Consider the following 14164-nt stretch of genomic DNA (forward strand, 5'->3'; position numbering starts at 1 on the left):
TTTTGGCCTTTATTGGATAGATGGTAGAGATATAGACAGGACATGCTGGCATAGAGAGATGGATGACATGTAATAAAGGTCTCTGGGCAAAATTGAACCGGCAGCAGTTACATGGTTTGCAGTCACCTATTGGAAACTTTAAGAAAACATATTTCTGCCATTTTTACTTGTGAAATACTGACATACTGAAAATATTTAAAACAATTAAAAATCTAAACATTTGGCATTTAAATCTCTTGCTCTTGATACAGAACATAAATATCTAACTTGAGCATCATGTTAATCAAACTTAACTTGCTTCAGATAAAGAATGGCTGAGGCATGCCATCATGAAAGATAATTAGAGGGACACAGAGAGTGATCTGCAATTTCAGATAAGAGCACTGAGATTAAATCTTGGTTTTATCTTTAGATCTGTGCTGTGTATATACTAAGTATGTTTGGTTGAGCCCGTCTTAATCAGAGAAAGGGCAGCATATGTCCGTTTTGTTTTTTGCTGACCAACAGTCAGCACAGTATTTTTATATGTACTCCCTCCGGAGCCTCAGCGGACAGTCAAACTCCTTATGGTGAGTAAACTGAACTCAGTAGTGTCCCTATAACCATAACAATGGCAGATTAGAAAACAGTATGAATCATTTTCAAGCTCTACCTACATTGGACTTTTATCATAATCTAAGTCAGTGGTCACCAACCCTGCTCCTGGAGAGCTACAGCTCTGCATGTTTCAGGTATCGTCCCACTCTTACACACCTGATTCTATTTATTCATTTGATATCAAGCCCTTGACGAGCCTCGGCTGCTTGATAATGAATTAATAATGAAAATTAGCTGAGATACCTAAAATATGCAGGGTAGTATCTCCAGGAGCAGGGCTGGTGACCACTAATCTACATGGTTACTTTGGGGATTTGGTTTTCAAATATAGCCTGAGTCTGATCTGTGATTGGAAGCTCCTCTTGGAATACAGCAATTGTCTGGGATAGACCTCCTGCCTTTAAAACCCCAAAGGGACTGATTAGGTGAGAAGGTAGACCGTGACTTAATTACAGCAGACTGCACTGTTGGAGAGGGTTAGAAACTGCAGGTTTGTGCAGCACTCATTGTTGAAACGCTAGACTTGTGCTTCAGGGTGAAGGCGTGCACCCAGTTTGGAAAAGGTAACTTTCAGCTGGTGAGAGGAAATATCATTAAGTGATAATGATGTGTGTTCTGTCTGCCACCATTTGTAGCTAGTCATTATTATTATGACACAGCATGTCTACAACTTTACAACTCAGATGTGTCAGTTAAGTCATGGATATTCAATGCTAAATATCAGGAATATTATATGATTGGTCTATATTAATTAAGAACAGACTTTGATAATGGTTTAAAACACATAGTTATAGTAAGGATCTGGCAGCATCTTGTGGTTGTATTGGGAATGACAAATGGGGGGTTCCCTCTAAAACTTTATTACAACCATTGTCATGCAAGCCAGAGTAGTCCAAAGTCCATTCATAGTTAAGTCCTTTTAAGAGTTCAAATAAAATGTATATCCTTTAAAATATTGTAACTCTTCTTACCTTTTTTAATTCTTCACATTTTCGATTAAGGTGCTGTACTGCTTGAGTTCAACAACAAATTGATGAAAGCAAATTTGGAGCAAGACCATTTAAATTTACAGCGAATGGTCAGCAGCTGAATTACATAAGTAGTAATATTTCTCTCCATCTCACTGAACACAAAATGCAACATCACATCAATCTGTAGAGGTACCCATTACTAAGGTTTGGACAGTAGATGGCGCTGCAGTAACAGTGAAGTCTAGACTGTGTAAAGGCTGGCGTGTGCTATGTTCAAAGACGTCACGTGAATTTTTGTTAACCATGAAATTATTATTACTAGGCTATTTCTCAATTTTTTTTCTATAGTTATTGTAATACCCCCGACTACAAAAAAAACCTTTAAATGACTCCACATGGTAGTATTTATGTTATCCAAAAGACAAACATCCAATTTCTCGAGTGCCTGTTAATGCTGTATTTGCAAATACTGTTAAACATGAACGCATCACAGCCAGACAGTTGTCAAAAGCAGCAGACGTAGCTAACCTCTTGCACGGCCATCGGCTATAGCTTTGTACGTGAAGTTAAGTTTGGGTATATTTGTTATTATCAGCGACAATACTAGGGTAAGAATAACAAATTAACAACACCTTCTTGCTAGTCGTAAATACTATCAAGCACATTAATGCTAGCGACCAAACCTTCATGTAGGTTAACAATAGCTTCCGTGAGGCGAACACAATGACAACCTGTTGTTTTATCTGTGAGTTTTAAAGCCGGCTAGTTTGTTAATTACAATCACAGGTAACTAACCAGATAACTCTTTACTGACATAAATCTGCAGAAGCGATTTTAAACTCACGCTGGATGTGTTGTTCACGTTAGCTAAATGGTCACGTTTATGTTAGCCTTAGCAACAATGCTAGCTGTTGCAACACTATTGTTATAAGTTTAGATGTTTGAATAGCTGAGTTAAGTCTATAAATGTATCCATGTGTGTTTCAGTGATGTCCGAGCAGCTGATCTTCTCATGCACTCATTATTTAATGAATTAAATGGTTTAAAAAATACATTATTTAACAGTGGTCATTGTCAAGTACTCTGAATGACACAATCAGCAGTCCCATTCATAGTGATCACAATCCTTTTTTTTTTAGTTGTTACTTAGGTACAGGTAAAAAGTTCCTGTACTTTACTTGAGTATGTTCGTGTTATGTGTATTGCTCAAAAGAGAAATATAGTTTTAACTGTACTGACAGCTAGCTACCAGCACTGGTGGGAAGTAATGAATAGCATTTACAGTGCATTATCAGAGGGAAATATACTTTCTATCCACTACATGTATTTGACAGGTAAAGATTTCATATAATGGATAACACAGCAAGCTTATAAAAAAACAAACCATTGTTAAAAATGAAACCAGTGATTTTTCTTACAAAAGGCAGGGTGTAGTCATGATCACATTTCGGATGTACAGCTCCACCAAATAGTGCTTTTTTCCAAAAACTGAAGACAGATTTGGGTTTGTTTTGTTTTTAATTTTTCCTCTCTGATTAATCATCTCACCACCCCTCAAATTTATCTGCTGACCCTCTGAATGGGCCTGACCTGAAAGTAGCGTAAACCAGCTCCACCTCCAGCAGCTACAACAGTAACATTCAGTATTAATAATCTAATGATGTCATATATAATAATATATCAGTCAGAGGGACCAAACCACTACTTTTACTGTAATACTTTAACTACAATTTACTGCTAATACTTATGTACTTTTACTTAAGTAGGATTTTTCAGGCTTTTACCCTCTTTGGAGAGAAATTTACTTTTTACTCCACTGACAGCTACAGACATCATCATCTCCCTTCTTATAGATTATAAAACCCAGCAGTATATAATAAATATATTTTTTAAATTGGTTCCAACATAATTAGCTGCAAAATGAAAATGCATTTATCAATAATAATATTGAATAGCAGCTGCTGCAATTAATCGATTATTAGTCAATCAAAAGAAAATCAATCAGCAACTATTTTGACAACTGATTAACCATTTCAGTCATTTTTTAAGCAATAATGTAAACTTTTCTGTCGTTCCAGCTTCTCAAATGTGACTATTTGCAGGGTTTGTTTTTAAAAAAAATTGTCACATGACAGTAAATTGAATATCTTTAAGTTTCGGACTTTGATAAAACAAGTAAATTGGAGACATCACTGTGGCCTCTAAGAAATTGTGAACACATTTTTGTCACCCTTTTTATACAAATAATCGATTACTTGAGAAAACAAATCTTCAGATTAAACGATAATGAAAATAAAAAAATAAAATAAAAAGTCTTTAGTTGCAGCCCTATTCAATGGTATACTGTTTTATATAATATACTAGTCTGCATAATCACTTATTTGCTTTTGATACTTAAAGTTAATTTTGATGATAATATTTGTGCATTTCTACTTAAATAACAGGCATCTGAGAGTGAAACACATGAGGTTCAGAGGAATGTTGAATATATGTGTTTGTTTGCTTGTGAAGTAGTCCTGCTTGAATTAAGTTTCTCTGCTCTTGTCTGTAAATGTAGGAAATGTTTGGGTACATCTGGCAGTATGTCTACACGTCCTTCCTGAGATACTGGCTGAAGTGGCTCATCAGACAGGCTACGGGGAAATGTGAGCTGCAGAGAATATGCTCCGGATACAAGCCAGGAGCAACCAGGACGATGAAAGCAGGTGAATTAAATCATCCAAAATGTGTCTTACTTTTGCTGCTCACTTTATATATAATGTATTTTTTCACTGTTTGTGTAATGTGTTTTATCTGCCTCTTGTGTCCAATTGTAGAGTTCTCCCTGAAGTCTTCAAAAAGCAAGGTGAGAAAATGTTACCATTGGTAACCATCAATTTTATGGTAGGAAAAAGGGCTCATTTTGTTTTTAAAACCCGGGATTGCTGCAGGGCAAATTCAAGGGACAGTTTGAGTGTTTGTTAAAGAGTAGTTTAAATCAGTATTTCTATTATTTTATGTTCAGGTTTCTTTAAATAGCTGTTTAAAGACAAAAACATGATTACTTTAGTGCAAAAAACTGATGATCAACAGCAAATAGATCTATAACATTTAAAATCAAGTGTTAAAAATCTCTTGGTTGAATCATCTTTCAAGTAAAATCACAAATCACTTTCTGTTTCCAGATTCTGAAAATTGAAAATTTGTGGGCTGTAAACTGATTTAATCTCATTTTTTGACGTTAATTTGTTGATCTTTTTTTCTTTCGTTTTTTCGCCTGTTGGTCAGAAAACGTTGGAAATATTAAGATGTCCTTTTTGGCTCTGGAAATTGGTGATGAGCAGTTTTCATTGTTGCAATTTTAATAGTATCGTAATAAAAATAACGGATTTATTCATTGACAATGGAAGATGTACAAAGGTTCTTCATCACATTGTAGGTCTGTAATGAGTTGTGAAACAGGTCATTAATCAGAATGAAGCAGACATGAGTTCTTATTTAGTTTCAAGTGAGACTTTATTCTCAGTCTGCATATGAACGCTGCTATGTTGTGGTTGCCGGCAGTCTTTAATAGGTGGACCTGATGTGCCTAACAGAGCTAAGAAAGTCAAAACAACATCATGCAGCGCTTTGAAGACTATAACAGGCTTTCAGCATGTCAGAGTTGGTGTAATGTGATCTATTTTTAGAGTAACCTAACTGCAGCAGATGTTAGGTAGATGCCTGATTAATTTTGTGGGGATTTTTTTAAAATACGTAGCCCCTCAAAGTAGTGTAAAAGAGCCACTGTTTGCTTTCCTACTGACTTGTTCAGTATCTGCCAGGTTATATTATGTGTGAACTCTATTAAAAGCCTGTGAACTTAATCAGTCTTTATCTTTCGGTACACTTGCCAAGCTTAGATGAATTGACTCTACTTGTTATTTATGATTATAGCTTGCTAAGCATTTCATGACCAACAGTCCATTCGGTGTAGAGAGAGAAGTGCTTGGTCATCTGTTTCATTGTTCCTGAGGTTGACTTTGTAAAAGCATTTTTTCCATTGAGGTTGACAGCACACACTATATAATATAGCAGGTAGTGACTGTGCCAATTTTCTGTCTGCTTTCTTCCTTTGTAGGTTTTAAGAGGTGCGTTGGAGACCAAAAAGGATGATTTAGAACAATGTGTGAATCAAATTATGAAAGAGAAGAACGTCAAACCCCAGAAAAGTCCCATGTAAGCTTACTTTTCATGTTTGCTTGCCACCTGCAGTTCCTTCATTTTACAATAATATTCAGTTCTGCGTATTTTTTTTGATTTAGTGGATTAATTATTGGTCTCATCTTCCTTCTTCTCTAGGTTCAAGGAGAGCCTACACATCTGTTTGTTGCAGATAACAGGATACAACAGTCTGTATATTTCTGTGGAAGACTTGAGAAAGGTAGTCTTCAGCTCAGAGAACCAAGAACATGAGGCCATGCTGTTGAAGGTGTGTGTGAAGCTGTGGCTGTACATGTTATAACCGCATGTTACTGTTTTATATGTCCCACGATAAGGCAATACATTGTAGCATCTCCAGTAGATTGTTGTTTTCTGATACTGATTACTAATCTGAAATGTTTCACACTATGTTGCATCATATTGTCATTGTGCCAGCTTTACTACAGTGGCAATAAATATGTGTAACTCTGAGATGATTTGTACTCTCAGCTTTGGGACCTGTTGATGCCAACAGTCAAACTGGAGTCGAGGATAACCAAACAGTGGGGAGACATCGGTTTCCAAGGAGACGACCCCAAGACCGACTTCAGAGGAATGGGGCTGCTGGGCCTAATCAACCTTGTGTGAGTGTCCAATGATTAACAACGAGACACAGTATGATAAATGGAATAGCTAATATCAGTACAGAAGGAACGTGATCCACTTGATTTTAGGTTCATTTCAGACTCAGACCAGCTTCCCAGCTGTAAATAGGAGGATAAGATACAGTAGCTTATATAAAACCAGGCAAAACAAAGGTTATCAGATATATTTCAACTATTATAAAAGATTTAAACACTGGCACATCTATTGGGAATTTGCTCTCAAATCTACACTTACTTTTTTTTGTTTTTGCAAACATGACTAGTATATAACAACACTTCAAAACTGCATTTTGGAAACCTCATGCTCTTTATGTCTAAAAATTAAACTTGAATCTATGTCAATAATTTATCTGTGTGGAGCTTTCTACACGTTGTCTCGTAGCCGACAATGTCACATACAATCACTTCACAAAGAAATGAAAACCAGGTCAGGATATTCTCTGCGGTTATCAGACCACCAGCTGGTAAAACACTGGAGAGCCCAAAGCTACAAAGCAGAGACCCCATAGATATATTAACAGGTGAGATGTTTCTATCAGATCATTAGAGATTACAGCATCCACACAGGTCAATTTAGAATTTATTAAGTCTACAAAAGATGGATAGAAGAGGTTTTAATGACATTTTATCTATCTGAATATAATATCCACGTTAAAGGTAACAAGTAGCATGTTGGATTTTTTCCTAAGTGAGTACACGTTTACTGGTGAACACTAATCAGCAGTTGTTGGAGTTAAAGTTTAGAATCACTTCACAGTTAACGATTATCTGTAATGTTTTTGTTCTGTCAGTTTTTTCAGTGAAAACTACACAGAGGAAGCGCGTCAGGTTTTGTCTCATGCAAACCATCCTAAACTTGGGTAAGAGAAATCCTTTTGTCGGTGTCGTGTCAAAAGTTGAATCATGATGAAATCAATACATCATTATCAGCAGACCTGACAGAAACAAAATCTTATCATCTTGTTTCTATGTAAATCTTTTTTTTAATATATTTTAGGTATTCATATGCTATAGTTGGGATCAACTTGACAGAAATGGCGTACAGCCTCCTGAAGAGTGGTGCTTTGAAACCGCATTTCTACAATACAGTACTCGGCACACCTGAGCTCAGGCACTTTCATCAGCTATACTGTGAGAAGAAATCACTTCACTATTTAATATATACACCTCTGCCAGATTAATAGAAAACAACAACTTCTTAATCCTGCATGTTTCTCCTCTTCCAGGTTATCTGGCGTATGAATTTGATAAATTCTGGGTGGCAGAAGAACCAGAAAGCATCATGGAGTTCAATCAGTACAGAGAAAAATTCCATAATATAGTCAAGACACATCTACAGGACCCTGATGTGTCCCTCATACTGACTGACACACTCGCTAAAAACTAATATTGTTCAGGAATAATATCCCCTGACCTCTCTGTGACCCCCTGATGTTGTTTGATCAGGTAGAAGGAAGCAGCGCTGCTCGCCAAACACAAACGAGCTGATCGAATCCCTCATGTTCCTCAAAAATTCAAACCGATAAACGTTCTTGTATTTGGTTTTGTGATACATTAGCCATGCTCAGTTCATGTTGTCACAGTGATACTGAAGGGGAAACTAAAATATAGCACAAATCTACCACCCTATACCTCAAATATCACCATTCCAGTGGTTAATTGTCCTTCAATAAAGGGGAAACTAGAGCTGTAAGCGAGGACGGGTCTGAGTGTTAAGCACTTTCAGTCAGCAAGCAGCCAAATTGTTGCAGTTTAAAGGCAGTTGTAGAAAAGTGGGTGATTAACCACGGTACTTTTAGCTGTCTTGTTTGTATTTATGTAAATGAGGCTCATAGTTGTCCTGCTCAGGAATTTGATATTTATGTCCAGAGACCATGAATTAAACTTAATGTAAGGAGTAATTTCCAGTTTCAGACGCTCCGTTGTGATCATCTTAAAATGTGTGCTTGGTTAATGTTTCCCCGCTGACACGATTAATACAGCCTGTATTATGTAATATAGGAGATGTCAAAATGCTTATTTGCCTCCTTTTCCATATATTTGTATGTCTCAAGACTGATGTTGCATTTTCATTACCGGTAATTTTTTTAAATGCTGGGATTTGCTTTTGAGAAAGGTATGTAATGACTAACACATCTTGCTCAAACTTAATAAATACACATTTTGATGTTTTGAAATGTGTTTTGTGTCTGTGTGTGTGAGAGGGCAAGTGGAATAATCAAGCGTAATGGCCATAAATAAAGTCAAATATGTATTTATGATTTACATAAACATGTCTTACATTTTATTATTAGCACGTTGAGTACTTCTCATGTAAAGGTGCACTTGTTAAACTGCCTAAAATGTGTAAGAGGCAGATTTAGACTTACAGGGCTTAAAGTGCAAGCTCAACTTCTCATTATGACAAATGATAAATATAAAAAGGAGAACTGAGTTTTTTTTATACATCAGTTCAACATATTGTCAGATATATCGTCCTTTTTCAACAAAGGATTTTGTTCTTTGTCACTACTGGACAACTATAATAAAACAGTTCATTCATGAGGTGTCTTCATCGATGTTCCAGCGCTTCAGGTTTCTCAGTCAAACTTTGAGACAAAAATCTCAGTTGTTGTCATCAAATCTCTTCTTGGTGACCATCATGGCTCTCTTGATTTGCTCGAATGAGACAAACATCACAACATTCCAGGATCCCAACCTCAGAAACGAAGGCACAAATCTACAAGGGACAAGAAACAAATTACACATTTGTAGGACATAATTAAGATGGGACTTTAACCACTGATGTGTTGCTTATAGTAGTGGAAAGCAACTAAGTATGTTTACTCAAATAATGTGTGTGCCTTACTTGAGTATTTCCTCTACTCCATTACATTTGGGAGGGAAATACTCTTTACTTCACTATTTGACAAATATACAAAATCTGTTAAAATAACACGATAAACTAAGTTACACTGAATGTTTGAGATGAACCATGTTCCCCAATTTCGAAAGAGATGTAAAGCACAGTGTGTTGTTCTGTTTCCTTGTTTCAGATGATGTTTCTGAGTTGTTAGCAGTTCCACTGAAGAGACATTTCCCCTCCAAACTCCTAACACATGATTTCAAATAAATAACACCCAGAGAGAAAAATCTTCAAAAAAATATCAAAGATAAGAAAAAAATTCTAAAAATGAAATCCAAATGTATGTTTTAGAGCTGTTTTTTTCTTCTTTTCCTACACAAATGATCATCTCACACGCAACAGTTCGGTTGATCACAAAATAGTAAAATAGTGATGAAGAATCCAGATCCTTAACTACCAATAAAATAATGTTTAAAGTCCTGCAAGAAACTCCTAATTAAGTGAAATTACATAAATATTAAAAGCAAAATGTTATTAATACTGAAGCATGAGAGAAGCATGTTACTGTTGGAGCTGCTGGAGGTGGAGCTAGTTTCAACTACTTTCACATCAGGCCCCTCCAAAGGGTCAGTAGATAAATCTGAGGGGTCATGAGATGATTAATGGGAGAGGAAAGAACAAAACGTTTTTGGACTTTGAACAGCTATTGTTTTGTAACATATCTTTTGGCTTTAAACAATTACTTGAATGAAACCTTGAGGAGTTTAGAGTAGAGATCACTATTTGTTGGAGCTATAACAACTCAAACCAGGGGTCCAAATTAGACAGTTTTTTTTGTAAGAAGTCCTAAGCCAAAAAAGTTGTGAACCACTGGTTTAATCCTCAAAAATGTGTTATATTCAGCTTGTATTTTATTATAGGCTTTACACATTTTCCTTACAAAGTATCTAGTATCTAAAGCTGTCAAATAATGTTGTGCTCTCAAAAGTACAATATTTCCCTCTTAAATGTAATGGAGTTGGAGTATAAAGTTGCAGAAAAATGGAAATACTCAAGCAAAGTACCTCAAATTGTACTTAAGTACGGTATTTGAGTAAATGTACTTAGTTACTTTCCACCACTGAAATTGCTGTTTATGCACTGATTCATCAGCATTATTAAAGCCTTTATTAAATGTATTAAATGTAGTCACCGCCAGATTTCCTGCAAAACAAGTACTTTAATATTTTAAGTTAGTTAAGCTGATAATACTTGTTCTTAAGTAGGATTTTAGATGCAGGACTTGGGTTTTTGACTCATGCCAGGAGAGAATGAACTCAAGTACAGTTACTCCTAAACAAACAAATGTGTGCTGGGGTCAGAGAGAGAGAGAGTGAGAGAAAAAGAGAGAAATTCACCCTTTATAGAAAGCAGTTGGCCCCTCTTTAGTCATCATGGTCCAGGCACAGTTGATCGCACTCTTGTACTGGCCCGGTGGTGAGTTCATGTACCTTGTTTTCACCACATCTACTGGGGAAGCTATCACTGTGGTAACGAAGCCGGCACCAAAAGCAGACACAAAGTGGCACGGCAGATTGTCTGTGGAGAGAGTTGTAGAAAGACTTATCAACTGAGACCTGAAGAAGTATGAATGACTGCAGGGCCTTTGTTATCAGCTGTGGCAGTATAGATACTACTGTCAGCAGGTTATCTCATGAATAGGGCAATATAAATGTTGAAATATGTTAATGTAATAGTAACCATTACAACATGTTCTGTACCAGCATGCGCTCTGTTATCAGCTGCAGTGGGGTTGAAAGGGTGGGAGGGTGTGTGGATTTCTGTCCAATCAGCTATCATCTCTTTGGGATCACATTTTGTGTGTGTGTGTGTGTGTGTGTGTGTGTGTGTGTGTGTGTGTGTGTGTGTGTGTGTGTGTGTGTGTGTGTGTGTGTAGGCTCAGACACACATGCATGCTCACTCACCTGACATCAGTTTATGTCTAAGGATGGCCTCTTTGATCAAATCATATGTGACCAGCTCTGTGCAGTTGACCAGTGCGTTTCTTGTGATGTTGGGCAGTGTGCCTGGAAGAAGCCATTTGGTTTAACAAAAAGAACCAAACTGGTACTTTATTAATAGGTTATTAAACATTTCTGGGTCTATATTTAACTTATTAAGAAGAAAGTTTATTAAATGGCACCTTTCCAGAGTCCACGTAAGCCCTCGTTCTGAAAGATGTGTCTGTAGGCCTGCATAGTTCCAGTGTAACGACGGGCCACGCCATCCAGGTTCATCTGGGCTTGGAACCGAACCTTGACCACATCAGTGGGTTGTGCAAAGGACACCGCCATGGCGCCTGTAGTGCAGCCAGCCAGGATACGAAGCAGTACACCCGGGTCTGGAGAGGGATAGATGGAACTTAATACTGTAATACTGTACTTAAATCCATTTTTTTTTATTTAAATGGGATCGTGCACACTAATCAACATCAATATAAATGTTTCAGGGTTATGTCAACAGCTAATTTTTATCCATACTATGATCCCAACTCAACTTAAAATTGACAAATGTAGAAAAAAAAGGTTTCACAACTATTTGTCCTAACAATGTTAAACACACAGGCAGGTATAAAACAGTACAAACCAGTTAATCAATAAAAAAATGTCATTCATGAACACGTATCTGACTAGATTTTAACCACATCCTTTAACAATGTCAATTTTTTTTCATTTTGTGTCACTTTATACTTAAATTCCACTTCATTTAAGAGGTAAATATTGTACTTTTGTACATTTATTTCACAGTTACTTTTCTCACATGTAAAAAATATCAGTTTAAAAAAGGAATTAGTTTGACATTAAATGCTGTCTGCAGGTTAATTAATCAGTATGTGTTTTTGAGAGTTTTTCCTTGTCTGTGTCAAAGGTCTATGGATAGACCGTGTTGTAAGTCGTGCAGGTTTGTGATTTGGGTTGTTGTTCATCTTTCATCTAAGGGTGTTTTGTTTATGACAGAAGGACATTTAAGTCTATAAATATTTAAATCAGGTATAGCCAGATTTGTGAGAGCTCAGTTTATGTGTCATTACAAAACAAAATAAAAAACTCTGAGTGTACTTAAAAATGAACCACTTACTTTCATTTCCACCAGTGTAGAAATCTCTCACATTGTCGTAGAGGCCAATTCTAATGGAGGCAAAGCACAATTGCCTCTGCAGCCCAGCTACCAGCCCGTTATACAAAGACCTGGGCCCCTCTGTTCGGATCATGGTGCTGATCGTCCCAAACACCCCTCTGTAGCGGATGTTTTTGGCTGCATCCACCTTCTTCTCTCCCTGAATCTGGGGTCACAGATTGTACCCAAAGTTAAAACCAGCTTTACAGAACAAAAGGATTTTACTAAATGTTACATCATGTGACTACAGAAGTGTTAATGAGTGCATTGATTCAGGAGTACTGAGGTGGGCAAAGTTGAGAGTCAAACTACTCATCCCACATTCCTGCTGAACCACATACCTGTAGTCTGACTTTGGCTGTATCCAGAGGAAATGTGACAAGATCAGCTATACAGGCTGCAGCTCCAGCACTCGCCATCTTCACCCCAAGTGGAGGGGGAACATCTGAGGGTTTAAATCCTACCATGTTTCCTATTTCTGGGGTTACACAGACACACATACAACATGCACAGAGCAGCACAAATCAGTGTTGAACTCTCATAGAAAACCACCATATAAACATCAATCTCATGTACAAAGCATTCATCTGTTCAGATTATCATTTATGGGACACAATGGTTCAACAGTCAAAGTGTAGATGGATGATAATAAAGCATAAAACAGACTTACATGGTTTGTCTAAAATGTAAGATCCCTTTTGATCCTTGGTTGTTTTTTACAGGCAGGATTTTGAGGGTTCAGATTATAATCCATCAAGGGCCCCAGTCCACAGAAAGGAAAGATGCATCTTTTGCGCTGTACTTATACATTATCTGGCCGGCGTCTTTATGACATCCACAGAGAGGCGTTACTGTGTACTCCTGTTCTGCTGGGTCAACTCAAAGTCCACTGACTGTCAGAAAGTCAATGTTCAATTTACCCCACAGTGCAGTCACTTTTCAGAAAAACAACTCTTTTACTTCCCCAATCTGCCATTCTAACTTTAAGTATATATTCATCCAAATGTTGGTATATTTAAAAAAATTGTCTGAGCTAATTTCAGATTTCTCTTTTTCTGCCTTCAAATCCACATTATAATCATGCTTTCTTTCTCATTCAGTACAGTCAGTAGACATTGTAAATATCAGCAGATTTTTCTCATGTTCGGTGTCTGTCACAGACATGATATTAAGTAATAATTTACTTCATTAGGACAAAGTATCTGTGCTTAACAACCACCATAATAAAGGACTGTCAGACAGGGTCATTGGAGGCTTGTCTTTGCTCTCAGCCAGTGACAGTACAGTTGAACAGGGAAAGTGTTTGAAGCTGATTGGCTAAATGACAAACTTTACAGCCTCACATCACCTTGCCCTTTCACTTTTGCAGTGGAGTTACAGTATCTTACAGAATTTGCTCATTGGTTCATATAAAACTAATCTTATCATGTTGTTCACTCATGATTTCTTAATAACAGCAGTCACAGTCAGAGACTTTCCACACCTTTGAGAAAGACAACACAGATTTTTTTTAAAAAGCACTGGGGTTAAGTTGTGACGTGAGCTGGAGACTGAAGTTCACTGTGGAGAAGATAAGAGCTTTCCATCATACAATGTTCAACAGTCTATTTCATAATACTGTTCCTCATACTATTACCAATGTAGCTTTCTCAAACAGAATGGCAATTGTGGAGAAACTAGATGCGGCCAAAGTCCCACAAACGAACACAAGTACAAGAAGCTAAAACTAATGTATAAATGCAAAAGTACTGAGATACCCTCATGAAAGT

At 36.9% G+C, this 14164-nt stretch overlaps 2 protein-coding genes across 3 annotated transcripts; one reads left to right on the forward strand and one right to left on the reverse strand.

Annotated features, from left to right (window-relative positions):
* The first annotated feature begins 2068 nt into the window (after positions 1 to 2068).
* Positions 2069 to 8530, forward strand: elmod2 (ELMO/CED-12 domain containing 2). Of its 2 annotated transcripts, none has more exons than XM_062432334.1 (9): positions 2069 to 2176; positions 4126 to 4273; positions 4385 to 4413; positions 5668 to 5765; positions 5889 to 6018; positions 6240 to 6373; positions 7186 to 7254; positions 7392 to 7525; positions 7621 to 8529. In XM_062432334.1, the coding sequence occupies exons 2-9, from the start codon at positions 4129 to 4131 to the stop codon at positions 7779 to 7781; spliced, it is 900 nt and encodes a 299-aa protein (XP_062288318.1). In that variant the 5' UTR covers positions 2069 to 2176; positions 4126 to 4128; the 3' UTR covers positions 7782 to 8529. The 2 variants fall into 2 exon arrangements, with proteins under 2 accessions (XP_062288318.1, XP_062288326.1); XM_062432342.1 differs by having other exon boundaries at positions 2073 to 2124; positions 7621 to 8530.
* Positions 8531 to 8632: 102 nt separating this feature from the next.
* Positions 8633 to 13209, reverse strand: ucp1 (uncoupling protein 1). The gene is made up of 7 exons (XM_062432322.1): positions 13066 to 13209; positions 12737 to 12873; positions 12357 to 12561; positions 11422 to 11619; positions 11204 to 11305; positions 10637 to 10817; positions 8633 to 9113 (listed from the first exon to the last, which is right to left on the reverse strand). The coding sequence occupies exons 2-7, from the start codon at positions 12860 to 12862 to the stop codon at positions 8999 to 9001; spliced, it is 927 nt and encodes a 308-aa protein (XP_062288306.1). The 5' UTR covers positions 12863 to 12873; positions 13066 to 13209; the 3' UTR covers positions 8633 to 8998.
* Positions 13210 to 14164: the final 955 nt, after the last annotated feature.

Source organism: Scomber scombrus, chromosome 2 (genome assembly GCF_963691925.1).
Source record: "Scomber scombrus chromosome 2, fScoSco1.1, whole genome shotgun sequence".
NCBI classification, from domain to species: domain Eukaryota; kingdom Metazoa; phylum Chordata; class Actinopteri; order Scombriformes; family Scombridae; genus Scomber; species Scomber scombrus.

What these genes read in the sequence shown, in the direction of transcription:
- elmod2 (XM_062432334.1), top strand. Translation starts at nt 4,129, where the DNA reads ATGTTTGGGTACATCTGGCAGTATGTCTACACGTCCTTCCTGAGATAC. An exon ending in AACCAGGACGATGAAAGCAG is followed by an intron (nt 4,274 to 4,384) that starts GTGAATTAAATC and finishes GTCCAATTGTAG; the next exon opens with AGTTCTCCCTGAAGTCTTCA. An exon ending in GCAAACCATCCTAAACTTGG is followed by an intron (nt 7,255 to 7,391) that starts GTAAGAGAAATC and finishes AATATATTTTAG; the next exon opens with GTATTCATATGCTATAGTTG.
- ucp1 (XM_062432322.1), bottom strand. Translation starts at nt 12,862, where the DNA reads ATGGTAGGATTTAAACCCTCAGATGTTCCCCCTCCACTTGGGGTGAAG. An exon ending in CAGCCAAAGTCAGACTACAG is followed by an intron (nt 12,562 to 12,736) that starts GTATGTGGTTCA and finishes CTGTGACCCCAG; the next exon opens with ATTCAGGGAGAGAAGAAGGT. An exon ending in CCAACTGCTTTCTATAAAGG is followed by an intron (nt 9,114 to 10,636) that starts GTGAATTTCTCT and finishes TGTCCCTTGTAG; the next exon opens with ATTTGTGCCTTCGTTTCTGA.